The 15,039-nt window shown below is 54.1% G+C and overlaps 1 protein-coding gene across 6 annotated transcripts in view; it reads right to left on the bottom strand.

Moving 5' to 3' along the window:
* The window catches only part of NAA60 (N-alpha-acetyltransferase 60, NatF catalytic subunit), a 40,049-nt gene that overhangs the window by 1,365 nt on the left and 23,645 nt on the right, over positions 1 to 15,039 (bottom strand). For 2 of the 6 annotated variants that reach the window (XR_014254596.1, XR_014254597.1), the window contains exons 2-6: positions 6,966 to 7,081; positions 4,939 to 5,068; positions 3,759 to 3,855; positions 2,271 to 2,505; positions 824 to 1,177 (exon numbers count right to left, since the gene is read on the bottom strand). Coding sequence is in view for 4 of the 6 variants with exons in the window: in XM_082428821.1 (XP_082284947.1) it covers positions 1,021 to 1,177; positions 2,271 to 2,505; positions 3,759 to 3,855; positions 4,939 to 5,068; positions 6,966 to 7,075 (729 nt within the window). In the remaining 2 variants the exon portion in view is untranslated. Of the gene's footprint in view, positions 1 to 823; positions 1,178 to 2,270; positions 2,506 to 3,758; positions 3,856 to 4,938; positions 5,069 to 6,965; positions 7,148 to 9,935; positions 10,066 to 12,639; positions 12,816 to 15,039 lie in introns of those variants that run through there. The other 4 variants (XM_082428821.1, XM_082428822.1, XM_082428820.1 and 1 more) reach the window with 4 other exon arrangements.

Here is a 15,039-nt window from a genome sequence, read left to right as displayed (position 1 = left end):
GATAGACAAGAGGGGAGCAGGGGTGAAGCCTTCAGCAGAAACGCTCTGCTTCCCTCCCCTCCCCAGGGGCCTGGCCTAGGAGCCCAAAGCTGGGCCCCTGGTGCTCCTGAAGCGTGAGCCCTCCTCCAGGTCCAGAGTCCCTTCCAGTGACCACTGGCTCTCCTCGGTCCCAGCACAAACCACAGTACCGACGGGGGTGCCAGCCTAGGAGGCCACGGAGCCCTGCCGCCTGGGCTTGGCCCACGTCACAATCCGCTCTGGGCCGTGTCCATGCACAAGGGGTAGACCTTGGAGTCCCCATGATGCCTTCCAGCTCTGCCATTCCCTGAGGCCTGGGAGACCAGCTCCCCACGGTGCTCAGAAGTGGCCACGTCTAAGCAGAGCTCTCATCTAGGTGCCCACGACAGGGCAAGGCCGCTGCTGTTAAAGCCGCCATCTACAGTGAAGCACCACCAGGGACACAGTGGCACTGATAACCCCTGGGAAGGGGAAGCTGAGTGTCTGGGGACAGGAGTAGAAGGGGCTTGATCTTTTGGTAACTTTTCAATTTTTGAACCATGTGAATGCTTTATTTTTTAAAAAGTAGTTCAGGTAGTGAAAAGATAAAGCTCTGGCCAGGGCTCAAGAGCTCTGCTTTCCCTCCTGAAGTTTCTGAGAGACGTTCGGGAACTATCTCGGCCCCTGGCCATGCTTCCCAGCACCCTGAGCAGCAGATGCCCATCCAGGGCCTCCTGTTTTCATTGCTGAAAGCACCACCTCCATTTCCCCAACCATCATCCCACTGGGCTCTGCTCCCCTTTCTGCACCCCCTGCTCTGGTGTACCTGGGGGAGACCGGGCACGCCCCCTGACTCTCTTCTCCCGAGCCCACGTAGCACCGGGCCTGCAGCTGGGGCAGGCCGACGGGCCTGGCAGGTGCCCACTGGCTCCTCTGCAGAGGACAGCAGAAGTCAGATGGCCGGGAAGGCGGTTTCCACAGGGTGCCGAGGGGTGGGGCCTGGCAGAGACTGCCCGGCTGGCGTCACATGGTCCGGCTGTACTCGATGCCACCCTTGGTGGAGATGCTTGACCATGGCAGGAAGCTGCAGAGCAGGCTGTGGGCCTGGCGGTAGATCCTGTGCGGGATGGAACAGGGGCTCAGGTTTGCTAGCGCAGAGCCCAGGTGCTGGATGTAGTCCGTGCAGCTCCGTTAAGGAAGATTCCGACTCGCCTGCCCAACTGCCCCGGGGTGGCACTGTCAGCACGGTGACCATGGGGGCTGCATGCAGACAGCATGCCACTCTTGCAGGAGGCCAAGAGCCTGCTCAGCCTCTGCAGGGCTGGAAAGCCTCATCAGATGGAGGGGGCTCTGCTGCACAAAATAATGCAGGGCAGAGCCTGGGTACAAGGGACCTTCTGGGTGAGGCCCCAGGCACCTGGACACCCAGACTAAGGCTGGACAGGACTGGGTGCTGGGGGAGGGGTCTGGCAGAGCAAGTGTTCCTAGTTCTCCCCTACGCTCAGTCCTCAGAGTGGCAGGGCCCTGTCCCTGTGATGAGGAGGGGTCAGCAGTCCTGACCCTGTGGACACCCACAGAGACCCATCTTCACAGGAGCTAGGCCTGCAGGCTTTTGGGCCGCCCTTGTCTTTCTCATTTATTTCCCTGTGAAATGGATAAATCCTGGACTCATTCATTTAACTTCTCTCTCTCACATACACACAGTATTTTGGGGATCACACCCTATGACTATCAGGAAGTCTCCTGGCCTCCACTGAACCTGTCAAGGGCCAGAGAGAGTTAAAGAGGAGGGAGCAGGGCAGGGACACACCTCTGGGTCACGCACCCAGCAAAGAAGGTTTGAACCCAAGTGTTCACAAACAGCAAACAGTTCGTTTCACCTCACTTGCTTGTCTTCTCCCCCACCAGCACACAGCCCCATGAGAGCAGGGGCTTCTGGCTGTTTCGTTCACTGTTGTATCCCCCACGCACCTGGAACAGGAGGCTCTCATTCGATACTTGATGGATGGATGGATCTTGGGCCAGGAGGCTGAACACTCCCCTCATACCAGTCTAATGTCCAGCGAGCGCCGAGTGCCAGAGCTGGCCTGCTTTCCCAATGTCCACACCCAGACCGTCATTTCCCAAGATGTGCCGGCCAGACCCGCCCACAACAACATCTGGTCCCGTGAGCTTGGCCTTGTGGATGCCATGTGAAGGCAACCACAGCTCCAGCTGGCGCACGGGCCCTGCTAGGAAGCCACAATACCTCACCCCCGAAAGAGAAAGGATATAGGATGGTCCAGGGAGGGTGGCCACCGTTGATGTAGAGGACATAGGTGAAGCCATCTTTGAGGACCCCTCGGATGGAATAGTAATAGGGGAGATAGTGATGCTGCTTGAAGTCTCTGTTTTCGTAGAAGTTTATAGCCGTATTGTTGGTAGTGAGGACGTGCAGGTAGATGGCTTTGCAGTGGTCCTGGGCGGTGGTTGATATGTGATCCTTTAAACTCTCAAGTAATAGGGAACCTGCGGAGGAAGAGGCGCAGGGCAAGTGGGAAGGAAGCGTGAGGCAGACAAGGAAGTCATCTTTGCAGAGGTCTCTACAGATCTCTCTGCTATTGGACTGAAGACCGACCTCCCATAACCACCCACTATAGAAGTCCCTAACATCTGACGGCCCGATGGGGCTTGTCACCTGAGGTCCTCAGGCATCCGGGACCGCGGATGCCAGCCTGCTAGTTCCCTCCCAGGGGCTGAACCCACAACAGAGACTCACTGATCTTTTAGACAATGAAGTGTAAACCTGAGCCCAGGAAAATGTGGAACGGACACAAATGAAGACTCTGCCACTCACTGGCTGTGTGGTTGAGTGGGATGGGAATTTGGAGTCATGCGGGCAGCCCGGCACCCCAGGTGTGGCGGGCACCCGATACATGGTGGCTGGCACTATTTTTCAATTATGTTTTCTACTCTTAATCAAGAATACCTTGGGTCTCTGTCATACAGAGTGAAGTAAGTCAGAAAGAGAAAAACGAATACTGTATACTAAAGCACATATATGGAATCTAGAAAAATGGTACTGATGAACCTAGTGGCAGGGCAGGAATAAAGACACAGACGTAGAGAACAGACTTGAGGACACAGCGGGAAAGGGGAAGCTGGGACGAAGTGAGAGAGTAGCACTGACATATATACACTACCAAATGTAAAATGGATGGCTAGTGGGAAGCTGCCGCATAGCATAGGGAGATCAGCTCGATGCTTTGTGACGACCTAGGGGGGTGGGATAGGGAGGATGGGAGGGAGGCTCAAGAGGGAGGGGATATGGGGATATATGTATACTTACAGCTGATTCACTTTGTTGTACGACAGAAATTAACACAACATTGTAAAGCAATCATACTCCAATAAAGATATTAAAAAAAAAATACCTTGGGATCAGACATAAGCTATGTGTGTGGCGAGAGGCACGATAAGAGGTCCCATTCCCAAATGAGGACATTCGGGAGCGGTTATTAATCTGATCTTGTCAGATTTGGGAAGGAGGCCATGGCAGAAAAGACCTGGTGTTGTATGGAAAGAGGACAGGCTGAAGGCCAAGGGAGTGGGTGGGGCCGTGGGTCTTGGCGGAAGGGGAGGAAGGATGAAGGTCTGGCCCCAGACAGAGGGACAGGGATGGAGGAAGAGACTGAGGGGTATTTATGAGAGACAATCGTCAGAACGGGGTGGGGGTGGGGGGCGAGTTGGCGGTTGTGGTTTATGAGTTCTGCCACCCTTACCTATGCCGTGCTTTCTGAATTCCTTCACTACTCCCAGGCTTAGGATGTACGCAACCTGTGTGTCAACAGAGAAGCTGGAGGCTAGAATATCTCCATCCTAAAGAGAAAGTCAGAAACAGTCGGGTCAGCAGTGGAGGCCCCGGTCCCACTGCAGGACACAGCTCACTTGCCAACTTCCCAGCCATGACACCTGGGGAGACACTGGGGCAGAGGGAACAGAACAGAAGACAATATAGAGGGTCACCTCCACTCCCATGGAAACGAGAGGGTGTGGGCCCTTCTGCGAGAAACTGCAGATGTAACAGCACACAAAAAAATCGCTTCTCTTGGGGTGGGTGGTAGACCAGACAAGGAGGGTCAGGGATGCCAGACGAGTGAAGTCATGGCGGGAAGAAGGAACTGCTCAGCGGGCCCCTCAGCACGTGACAGTCCACCAGCCAAGAGACAAGACAGCCCAAGAGAGTGTGAATGTTTTAACTAGGGATCCTACACAGCCCCAGGTGGTCTCGCAGTAAAGGGGGAGGCGGGGGGTAGGGTGGGCAGTGGTGCCCTCCACCACCCTCTGCTGCCAAGGCCAGGCCAAGTGACACACCGCCCCACGTGGGTCTCTTGGTTCCGGAGATGCAGTTCTGGACCGGGAGTGTCATGAATCTGACCAGCACAACGTTCTTATGTTCTTCTACCTCACAAAGAACTAGAAGGATCTGCCATGTGTATGGTTTTCTCTCCCCCATTGAAAAGGACACTTGGTGACTCGGCCTTTGTGTCCCGTCCACTGCTCACTGAGTGGCTCCCACGTGCTGGGAGTGGGTCGGCTCCCCACTCCCCACCCCACCCTCCACACCACAGTTAGCCTGGACACAGGTGGACTTGCCATCGGTCTCAGGGAGGTAAGCATCCTTCCTGCTCTTGTGACTCGAAGCCCGCAGAAAGGCCAGTGTACCGTTTACCCGCCTCCCTACTTCAAAACGGCTGTGATTGTGAAGCCTGTGGTCGTGTTACTTAATGCATATACGACTGTGTCACGAACACACAGAAAGAAACCAACCAGGTACGAATCTCACATGCCATCTGGGCTCCCAAGAGAAAGGGTCACAGAGCAGGCAGCGTGACTGTGTCGTAAGGCCCCACAGTCCTGTCCAGAGGCACCGACTGCCAAGTCATTGCTGCATACACTCACCTCCTTGTGTATCTTGGTCCTACTTTTTATTTCAGCTACGATCATTCCCACGATGGCGCCCCTGTAGGTTGCGGCGAGGGAAAAGAACTTCTTGTTGGAGGTGATATCACGATACCATGAGTCTGGGTAACTGAAGAAGAGACAAACTCAGATGAACCGGCCAGGTCAAGTCCAACCCCTGTCGTGCTTCAGAGAGTTGAACCACAGGGGACCCTAGGCTGCTCTGTCCACCACTCAGGGTTGACGAGGGGTCTGCCCATCACTCAGTCTCCACCGAAGTGTATCACTCTCAGAGTATCATCTTCTGAAAGCGGTTATCTGTCCGGACAGGACTGGAAATTTGATGGGAAAGCGATCTTACAAGACACCGAGACAAGAGGGGAAAAACCTCTGATGATGCTGTCCCCTCGAGAGCAGTGCCTGGGGGGGCAGGTGGATGAGTTAAGATTGATGACCCCCGCAGCCTGTGGACACTTGGGTGATTTCCAAGAATTCTGTGAGACTTTTTCAAGACTGGGGGAAGTGGTGTGGGGAGAGCCAGGTTCACTGCAGAGTGGCATTTGAGTTTCAGGGACAGGGCCTCGAGGGCAAGGTGTAGCCAGGGTCACTGGGGCTGCTGACCAAGCGCCGTCCGAGGGGAGCAGGGAACAGAACAGTGATGCAGTGATGAAAAGGCAGACTCAGCCACAGCCAAGGAGGCTCGGTCGGGAGGGTGTATGGGTTTGTTTCCTAACGGACACAGCGGGTTAGCCCAAGATGCCTTTCATGAGACCAAGAGCTGGAGGAGGGTCTCAGACCCTCCAGGCGACACAGAGAGGTGCTCTACTCGGGTCTGCACTGTAGAGGCCACCGCCCGCCCACCGGAAGGTTCCATAGAACCTGAGCATCACCCAGGCTCCTCTCCTGGTCCTCATCACACTCCCGCCTTCTGACCCCAGCAGTGCCAGGTGTCGCAGCAGCCAGGAGGGGAGCTGCGACCACATGGTCTGATGGGACTGAAGTTCTCTCCATCATCTTTGGAACCTGAGGCCTCAGGCCCAGGAAACTGCAAGGAGAGGCAGGCAGGTCGGGCTCCTCAGAGGCACAGAGGCTCCGGCCAGTGAGGCTCTACCTGCCCCAGCTCACCCTCAGCGGGGTCTAACCTCGGACTTACTGGATTACTTTCCAGCGGTGGGACTGCTGGGATGACGTTTATTTTCCAACCTATGAAGCCGCCGCTAGCCTGTGGCCCCAGAAGGTGACAATTCACACTCCCATCAGGGACGTAAGGGAATCCCTCCCTTCCTGCCGGCAGCAGGTTAAACACATCTGAGGCTAAGGCTCACGGAAATGAGATGATTGGCAGGATCTTGTTTATTTTTAATTTTTAAAAGTTTGCACTATTTTTCTCACTATAAGCTCTATGTGCATATTACAGAAAAATGTAGGAAATACAGAGAAGCAAAACCAGACAAACTTGTAGATGTTAATCATCCACCCACCTGAACTACCGAACACATTTGCTACAAGGTACATATCCTCCTAAGCTTTTATCTTGTATGTGTTTTTAAATAAAAGGGGGATTGTGGTACATACTGCTTTCTAGTCTGCTTTTTCCACTTAATATCTCGTAAAAAAACTCTCCTTGTCAACATATATACCTCTAGGACAGGTTTTTTTTTCCCCCGGCAGAATAACATTATACTTTTGCATGCACATACCCCGATGTATGTAACCAATTCCTTTCTGTTAAGATACTTAAGTAGCTTCTCAATTTTCTGAATATTATAAGTAGCACTGCATGGAACATCTTTGTAACTAAAGATTCTCAGCAAAGCCCTTTCGGGGATCTCTAGGAACACAATGAGGTGCAAAGAGCCCGGTGGTAGTCAGGGAGCAGGGCCCGGGGCCCCGACAGGCGAGGTCACTCTGGGCCACCACGGCGCCTTCACAGCAAGCCTTTCAGCTTTGGCACCCGTGGCTCTGCTCACATACCCCCCGCCACTCCCCACCCCTCAAGCCACAGCTGGGGACACTGCTCAACTTACTCGATGGGGAACCAGTCGCCGCACAGGTGCTTCACGGTGTCTATGTCATCGTGGCAGAGGAGACGCAGGCTGACCTCGCTGAGGGAGCTGGATGGCACCACCTCTGTCATTCACACCTGCAGGGAGGGAGGTGTCAGGAGGGCGGCCGCACCCACGCTGCCGCCTCCTCCTCCTCATATAACCTGTGAGGCAAGCAAGGCGGGAAAGCTCGCACCATCCCCCTGATGGAGTGTTCCTCCCCTTACAACACTCCCTGCACTAGGCATCACAGGCACACCCCCACCTCCGCCGTCCCTGCAGGGCAGGAAACCAAGGATCGGGAAGGCCTGGGAGGATGGGGACCCAGGGTCCCCTCGCTGCTCACATGGGATACTCCTGAGCCCCACAGAGGGCAGCCCACCTCTGGTCTGTGTTCTCTCTTCTCTTGGCCCCTCTGAGCTGCCCGCTGAGCGCCCACACCAGCCCTACTTCTACCCAGAGGTTCTCACGTCTCCCTCACACCTGCTGTTTTTCCACTGGTGAGGCACACGGCCCTGCCAGCCCTGACTCCTCCCAGCCTGGGCCAGTGGCTGCCAACAAACGACCCAGGGCTCAGCAGCCCCAGAGACCTGCTGGATTTAGAGTGGCACTTGCTGGGTGGGCCATTTCTCCTCCCCTATGTGCGCACAGAAGGACTTCAAGACATGCCAAAAGTTCAAGACAGGGGCCACGAGTTGCAACGATTAAATCAGGAAGCTACATTCAGCCCAGGCAGGAAGGCCACGGGTGGACTCTGACAAAGCACCTGCACCCCCCAGGGCTCAGCGATCGCCAAGGAAAAGCCTAACCTCGCACCCTTGAGATCCTGCAGTGCCACATCCCCCAGGGATGGAGGCCAGCCTCCCAGTGCCTCCTGTGAAATACACAAAGCCCTCAAGCTTCCCACCTACAATGCTGGGCCTGAAGCCAATCAAGCCTCCAGGCCTAACTTCACGACTGCAGGTAACACTTGGCACCCGGGCACCATGACATCTGACACACACGGAACGGGTAGAATTCTACAAGACAACTGGCCTGGTCTCTTCAAAAAGTCAATGTCATTTAGGGACCTCCCTGTTGGCGCACTGGTTAAGAAATCTGCCTGACAATACAGGGTACACAGGTTCGATCCCTGGTCCAGGAAGATCCCACATGCCGCGGAGCAACTAAGCCTGTGCGCCACAACTACCGAGCCTGCACTCTAGGGCCCATGCTCTAGAGCCCACGCACCACAACTAATGAGCCCGCGAGCCACAACTACTGAAACCCATGTGCCTAGAGCCCGTGCTCCACAACAAGAGAAGCCACCGCAGTGAGAAGCCCGCGCACCGCAACGAATAGTAGCCCCCCGCTCGCTGCAACTAGAGAAAGCCCACACCCAGCAACGAAGACCCAACGCAGCCAAAAAATAAATAAATAAATACATTTATCAATTAAAAAAAGTCAATGTCATTAAAAAAAAAATAGACTAAAAAAGACAAGGAGACCTACAACCAAATGTGATGTGTAAACTCTTCCTGGGAAAAATAAAAAGTCAAACAACATTTTGGAGAAACTTAAATATTGGCTGGACAGTAGATGATGAATTTATGATGAAATTATTATGAAACTATAATTAACTGACTTAGATGTGGAGGGTACAGTGCTTATGCAGAAAGTCTTAGGAGATGCATTGCTGAAATACTTTGTAGTGAGGTATCATGAGGTCTAAAACTAAACAGTTCAAAAATTTTTCAACTGCTTAGAATGCAAACGTGACAAAATGCTATTAGTGGTTGGACCTAAGTGGCAGGCTGATATAAAATAGGAACTTACTGTTCACACATTCAATTTTTCTACATATTTGAAATTTTTCATAATAAACATCGGGGTTGGGGCAGGGGGTAGCCTGAAGTTACCTAAACTGACTCTAGAAACCACAGTTCTGTGAATGGGCACTGTGAGAGTCCAGGCAATGCCCAAAGGTCAAAGGGAGCCCAAATGCACTGCCCTCCTGCTGTCCTGACCCTGCTCCTGATTGGTTCCCATGAGACACAGGCGTTTCCATGAGGGTCCCCGGGAAGGCCGTGTCCTAACCTGCCACCTGCCAGGGGCCGAATCCACCCTGAGGCTTGACCACAGGGCCAGTGGGGCAGCTGCTCAGTCTCTGAGCCCTGGACATGATCCCAGTAGGCTCTGTCCAGCAAGAAGGGCTCCTTTGAGGGGTGGCCAAGGGTAGGCTGGGCAATGACAGGTCTGCCGCCGTCCCCCTTCCCCTTCATGGCACCAGCCAGTCTGACACGGAACAGCTGGGGCGGGGGCTTTAAAGGTCAGGTCCACGGGGCTGGAAACATGGTGACCTTGGTGACACTGAAGCAGACATGGGGTGGGCGGGGAGGCAGAGGAGGTACTGCAGGAGCTCCATGGCTCTGTGCCCACATCGGGTTCTGTCTTTTCAGCTCTCGCCAGACCCTGCAGGGTAAGGACCATGCCACCTTGACAGGTCCCTCTGCACAGCACGGCTTGAGAGCTGAGATGAGAGGGGACCTGCTTTCTCTTTCTCCTCTGTGTTTTCAGCCAGCACCTGCGCGCTGCACACACTGCCCGCGTGGGGTCTGCCAGGTGGGGCCCCTCCTGTGACCCCCTGGCAGCGTAAAGGGAAGCTCATCGGGACAAGAAGCTGGTGAGCTCCTGCCTGAGGCCTGGTGGATCCCAACAGGTGCCCTTCTTGAGAAGACTCGTCACTCAGAGGGGACCTCTGAGAGCCCACTCAGGCAGGGCAGAGACAGCCGCCCATGTCCTTGTTTTCAGATGACAGGACCAGGGACCAGGCCATCGCAGACATTAATGTGAGAGGCCACTGGAGAAAGGGCAGCCACAGCTGCTGGGCTGAGTTCTCGGCTCCAAACACAAAACAAAACCAAAACACCAACTAAACAACAAAAAAATCCTCCCAGACTTGGCAAATCTGACCTTCCCACATCGCCTGTGTTTTTCTTGTTGCTGGGACACACTTTCAGAAACCAAGATGCTGTCCGGCTCCATCTCTCGTGAACAGCTTGGCTGGTCCACTGCTCAGCAGCACCCCCCACCACCAATGGTGCCCAGGACGCTCTGGTGAATGTGACCTCAGGGACCTCAGGCCGGCCACCTCTTGGGAAATGGACTGTCGACCAAAAATGGCAACTCCTGAGTTTTATGAGTCATCTCTGTCCAGAATACATCCTGGCGGTCACAGCCAGGACGTGGCTTCACAGTCATCCCAGATTGTACAGTTCCAGGAGCAGAACGAGGCCCAACACATCACACCTGCCACAACAAAGCACTGCTTCCTGCGAGGTTTCTAAACAACCCACTGCACATGTGACCCTCTTTCCCCCACAAAGGGAGAGAGTCCACAAAAAACCTCTAGAAGCACCCACGGAGGTGCTGCTAATCTTGTTGGCATGAAAACAGCAGTGTGGTTGTGTAGGAAATGTCCATATTCCTGAAGAGATGCAAGCTGGACATACAGGGGTGAAATGCAGAATGTTCTGGAGCTGAATTTAGCTGCAGCGAAAGTGACAAAATGTTCACAACCATTGAACTGGATGACGGGTACACCAGGTGGATGTGTGAAAATGTTCCTAATTAAAATTAGCCACCAACCTGCCAAACTTCTCCACAGGCTGAGTTTCCAGCATGGACGGCAGCTTCCCCAGGTGACTGATGGAGGTACCTCTGCCATTCTGCACGAGGCCACCTTGCAGTGGCCACCCCGCCTCTGCACACTCCTTGCTGGGAACAGCACAGCGCGCCCCCTGCTGGCCGCGGCTGCCCACCGGCCACACGGGGGAGCCCTGGAGGGTTGGGTGCCTGGTTCGGAGCTTTCTGGGGGCAGGAATACCGTCCGGGACCCAAGTTAAGCGACCCCCAAACTCCACCGCGGTTTTAAAGAGGAGGGTGTAGACACCTGAGGACAAGGGCGCCGCTTTAGAAGCCGTGCCTGAAGCTGCCCGAGGGGCTAAGTCTTAACCACGGGGCCAGTTGGCGCCCCTTCTCCTTCCCTCGCAGCCAAGAGAGGGGAAACGCAGGAAACCCCTGTCAAAACCTCGAGCCTTCGCGACGGTCGACAACCCTGCACCATCTGAGGCCGAGGCCTGGCCCTCAGTGCAGTCTTTCCAGAGAAGGCTCCTGAGACAGGCGTCCCCCTCTCCCTGTGGCAACTGCCTTTAGGGAAAATCCTGGGGGACAAACCCCAATACATCACCACCTGCCTAATCCGAGTCGCCAAACAGGATGCCCTATACACGTTCTACTCAACACTCCAGTGAGGGCACAACCCCTGCTCTAAATTGAGCAAAGGAGTGTAAGCTAGAGCCCACTGTGAGCTCACCAAAAAACAGCCCCAACGTGGAAGCAACCCAAATGTCCATCAATGGATGCCTGAACCAATACAATGTGTGCATCCATGCGGTGAATATTTAGCACTGACACGTGCTACGATGTGAGTGAACATGGCAAACACGATGCTGAGTGAGACAGGCCGGACATAACGGGCCACATACTGCATCTTACGATTCCATTGCCATGAACTGTCCAGAACAGGCAAATCCATAGGGACAGAAGGCAGATTAGTGGTTGCCTACGACTGGGAGTGAGGTTGGGAGGCTTGGAGGGTGATGGCTAAGGGTGTATGTTTCTTCCAGGAGTGGTGAAAATGTTCTGACACTGAACATGGTGATGGCTGCACAGCTCTGTGAATACACTGAAAACACTGAATGGTACACTTTGGGTGAATTCATGGTAGGTGGACAGTACCTCAATAAAGCTGTTAAAAAGAAAACAAAAGCCAGCCCCAATCTTGAGAGTAAACGTTTCTTTGGTGAAATGGATAAAAACTATTCTTCCTGAAGGAAGTCACAGTAGATTCCAGAAAGAATCAGAAACTTTCCAGCCTGCAAGTCAAACTGCAGGGGCTCAAGCTGGTACCTGGAGAGGGGCTCTTGCAGTGGGCCTGGTCCACACGCCACCTCCCCCAGCCCCCGCCTCTGAGCCAGGCCCACTAGGGTGGGCGATGGGGGTGCTCTGGGGAAGATGAGGCTGAAGGTCAGGGAGGCTGGAGGGAGGCACAGACTCACAGAGATGAGGAAGAGCCGCCAGTCCACCAGGGCCGATCTGGTCGCTTACTCCAGATTTGGGCCAATTTTAATATTTCATATTCAAAGAAAAAAATATCTGTCTTTGGCTTGGAGTGTGTAAGAAGTGACCAAATAAAGTTATCAAGGCTCAACCAAGTGCATCTGTGTTGTCTACAGGTTTTCACGGGGTAAGCTGCTTAGGTGATTTTGAGAAAGGAAAGATCAGGCTCAGATTTGCCCCTGTCTGGGAAGTCAACACAGAGCACAAATCACCGGATGAAATTCAAATCAACTTTCGGCTCCAATACCTGACCTGCGCCAGGAAACTCCACATCGTCCTCTTCCCTGGAAAACCGGCTCCAGGTGGTTTGTCTGGGGTTTGATAGGCTGAAGCCAGCCTGAGAAACAGGGTCACATGCCTGCCCACCCTCACCACCCCTGGCAGAGCTCCAGGTGTCTCAATGGCTGTGCCCCACTCTTCTCTCAACCAACAGCAAATGTGCTCTGAGCTCCCGCAGAAAGGAGCTGCAGGATGGGATACGTCAGCTCACTCTCACCAGTCTCTCCTCCGGAGCTGGCAGGACAAGTGCGGGCAACCAACAAAACCGGCTGCAGAGCCTGGATCTGGGTGGTCATGGGCAGACACAGGGCACCTGGAGCCACAGGAAGCAAGGCCTTGACCTCTGGCACCTGCGGCAGGGGGCTGACTGCAAGGAGGCTGAGTGGGCACTTCCTGAGGGGACAGAAATGTTTTGTATCTTGATGGTGGTGGTTACACACACAAACACATATGTACACACACACATATATACACACATATTAAACTCATTGGGTACATTTTGTCATATGTCTATTAAACTTCAATAAAGTTGATTTTAAAACATTAAAAAAATTGAAGCTTGATAGCAAAGGGAGAGACTCATAATAAACGACCATCTCTTATGTCCCAGGATTTATACATTTTCCCCCTAGTACCCTTGGGATAATGCTCTTGACCAAAGGGGCAGGATTTGTTCCCTGTTCAACTTTCAAGAAGAACACTGGGCTCTAAGACACACAGCTATTTGTGGATTCTTGCATCCCTATTAAAAGTACTTCCGTGTTTTCAAAGGCCAGTTCTTCAGATGCCTTGATTTAAAAATAGAAACACATCACATTTAACTAAGGGAAAATGCAGCATGTCATAGTGTTAATCTGTCCCAGCCCAACCAACAGGAGTGGAGAAGGGGGCAGGAAGGCTTGGGGAATGGAGAATCTGGCGCCCGTGTGCCAGAGAGAAAGGAACGGTGCCAGGGAGGGCGAGGTCAAGGCGGCGGCGGTGCAGGTGGGAGGCTGGTGTGGCTGGTCCACCGCTATGGGAGAGGCCGTGGACTGACATCTGACACCTGTGGGGACCCCACCTGTCTGCCCGGAACTGATCTCCTATCACTATGGGCCACCCTAAGGGCTTAAGAGACAAGGATTCTGAATACTCACTAGAGAACAGAGGCCGGTGGGTGAAGCCAGAGCACAGCCCCCGAGTCAGCCCTCTGTCTTAAGGCCTGGGGTGCTGGTGGATGGGCACCGAAGCCACACAGGCCACCTTTTGGTACGTTTCTCTACAAAGACACAGACACGCCGATACTATGAAAGCAGGGACATGCTGTACGGGAGAAGGCATAGTTCAGGCCTGCAGGGAGAGTTCTCCCCAGGTTTCCTGGGTTTTCATCCTGTCCTTGGCCTTTAGGGGTCAGTGAGTGGAACAATTCCAAGAGGGACAGAAACCGGATTCTCCAAGACAATGAAGGGACCACCAGCTCACCTCTCAGTCCATCCTTTCTCCTTCCCCAAACCTTGTCCTTGTGGGCTGTCTGCAAGCCTCATCTTCCTTCTGAGCTGAAATGACCTCTCAGGTCCCTGTACTGAAGTCCACGTGGTGGCTGGGGGGTGGTGGTGCCTGATCACCTAGGCATCCCCTCCCCGATCACACTTCCCGAGCGCCTCCGAGTGCTCAGCCAGAGGGACGGAGTGAAAGCCAACATCCCAGGAGCATCTTCTATCCCCCTCCCACTGCCAAGTGCTGGGGATTCAGAACCTGGGGGCTTGGAATGGGATTGTTCCAGTTTTTGGAGGGGTTTCCTGGCACCAGCAAGATCCCCACGGTGCACTCCACTCCCAACCAGTGAAGAAAGCCATACACATCCCTGTTTCCTGGAAACCACTCCCCTCTACAGACTGTGTCCTGATGCCCCAGGTCCACAGGGCCTCTCCCTCCTTCAAAGGCACTGCTTCTCAGTCCCAAACAAGCCATACTTAACTTTTAAAAACTGCTCCCATCATCTTAATGGCTTGAGAAGTGCTCTGGACTCCACCTTGACCTCAGCAGACTGCCAGTGGTCAGGCCAGCCATGACCACATTGCCCCTAGAACCTTCCCTTCTTTCTTTTCTTTTACTCCTGTTGGTTCAAAACGGTCCTTTCTCCTTGCTGAGGCTAGGCCACCCTCCACTTGTGCTCTGGACTCTGTGCTCCCCACGTGCTCCCAGATCCTGCAGGGATGCTGGAGTCACCATGCCCAGGGTCAATCCCAGCTCTGCTGTCCACTGGGACACCTCTGTCCTGCTGCATGCTTCAGCTCTCCTATCCGTCGCTGGGAAGATAAATGAGGTGGCCACTAAGGGGCACCCCAGTCCCTGGCCCAGCTCCACATCTCCTCCCTCCCTGGCCCAAGCACCACCTTCTCCAACCTTTTCAATCTTCTCTTTTGCACAAATACCCTCCAGTGCACACCGCGCACCCTCTCCTGGACAAGCCTCCCGCCACCTTCTCTCCCTTCAATGGAACTGCCTGCACTGCCACATTTGCTGCCACCTTCTTGCTTTACTCCTGCCCCAGCTCCCCTTTGGCCTGGCCTCTGCTCCAGCACATGGTGACAACGCACTAACAGTCTCCCCCACTGCAGCCCAGCAGCCTCCCTCA

The sequence above is a fragment of the Balaenoptera physalus genome, assembly GCF_965194825.1.
Source record: "Balaenoptera physalus genome assembly, chromosome: 16".
In the NCBI taxonomy this organism is placed as follows: Eukaryota; Metazoa; Chordata; class Mammalia; order Artiodactyla; family Balaenopteridae; genus Balaenoptera; species Balaenoptera physalus.
Note: the sequence above shows the minus strand (reverse complement) of the source record. Positions and strands in the feature narration are given on the sequence as shown.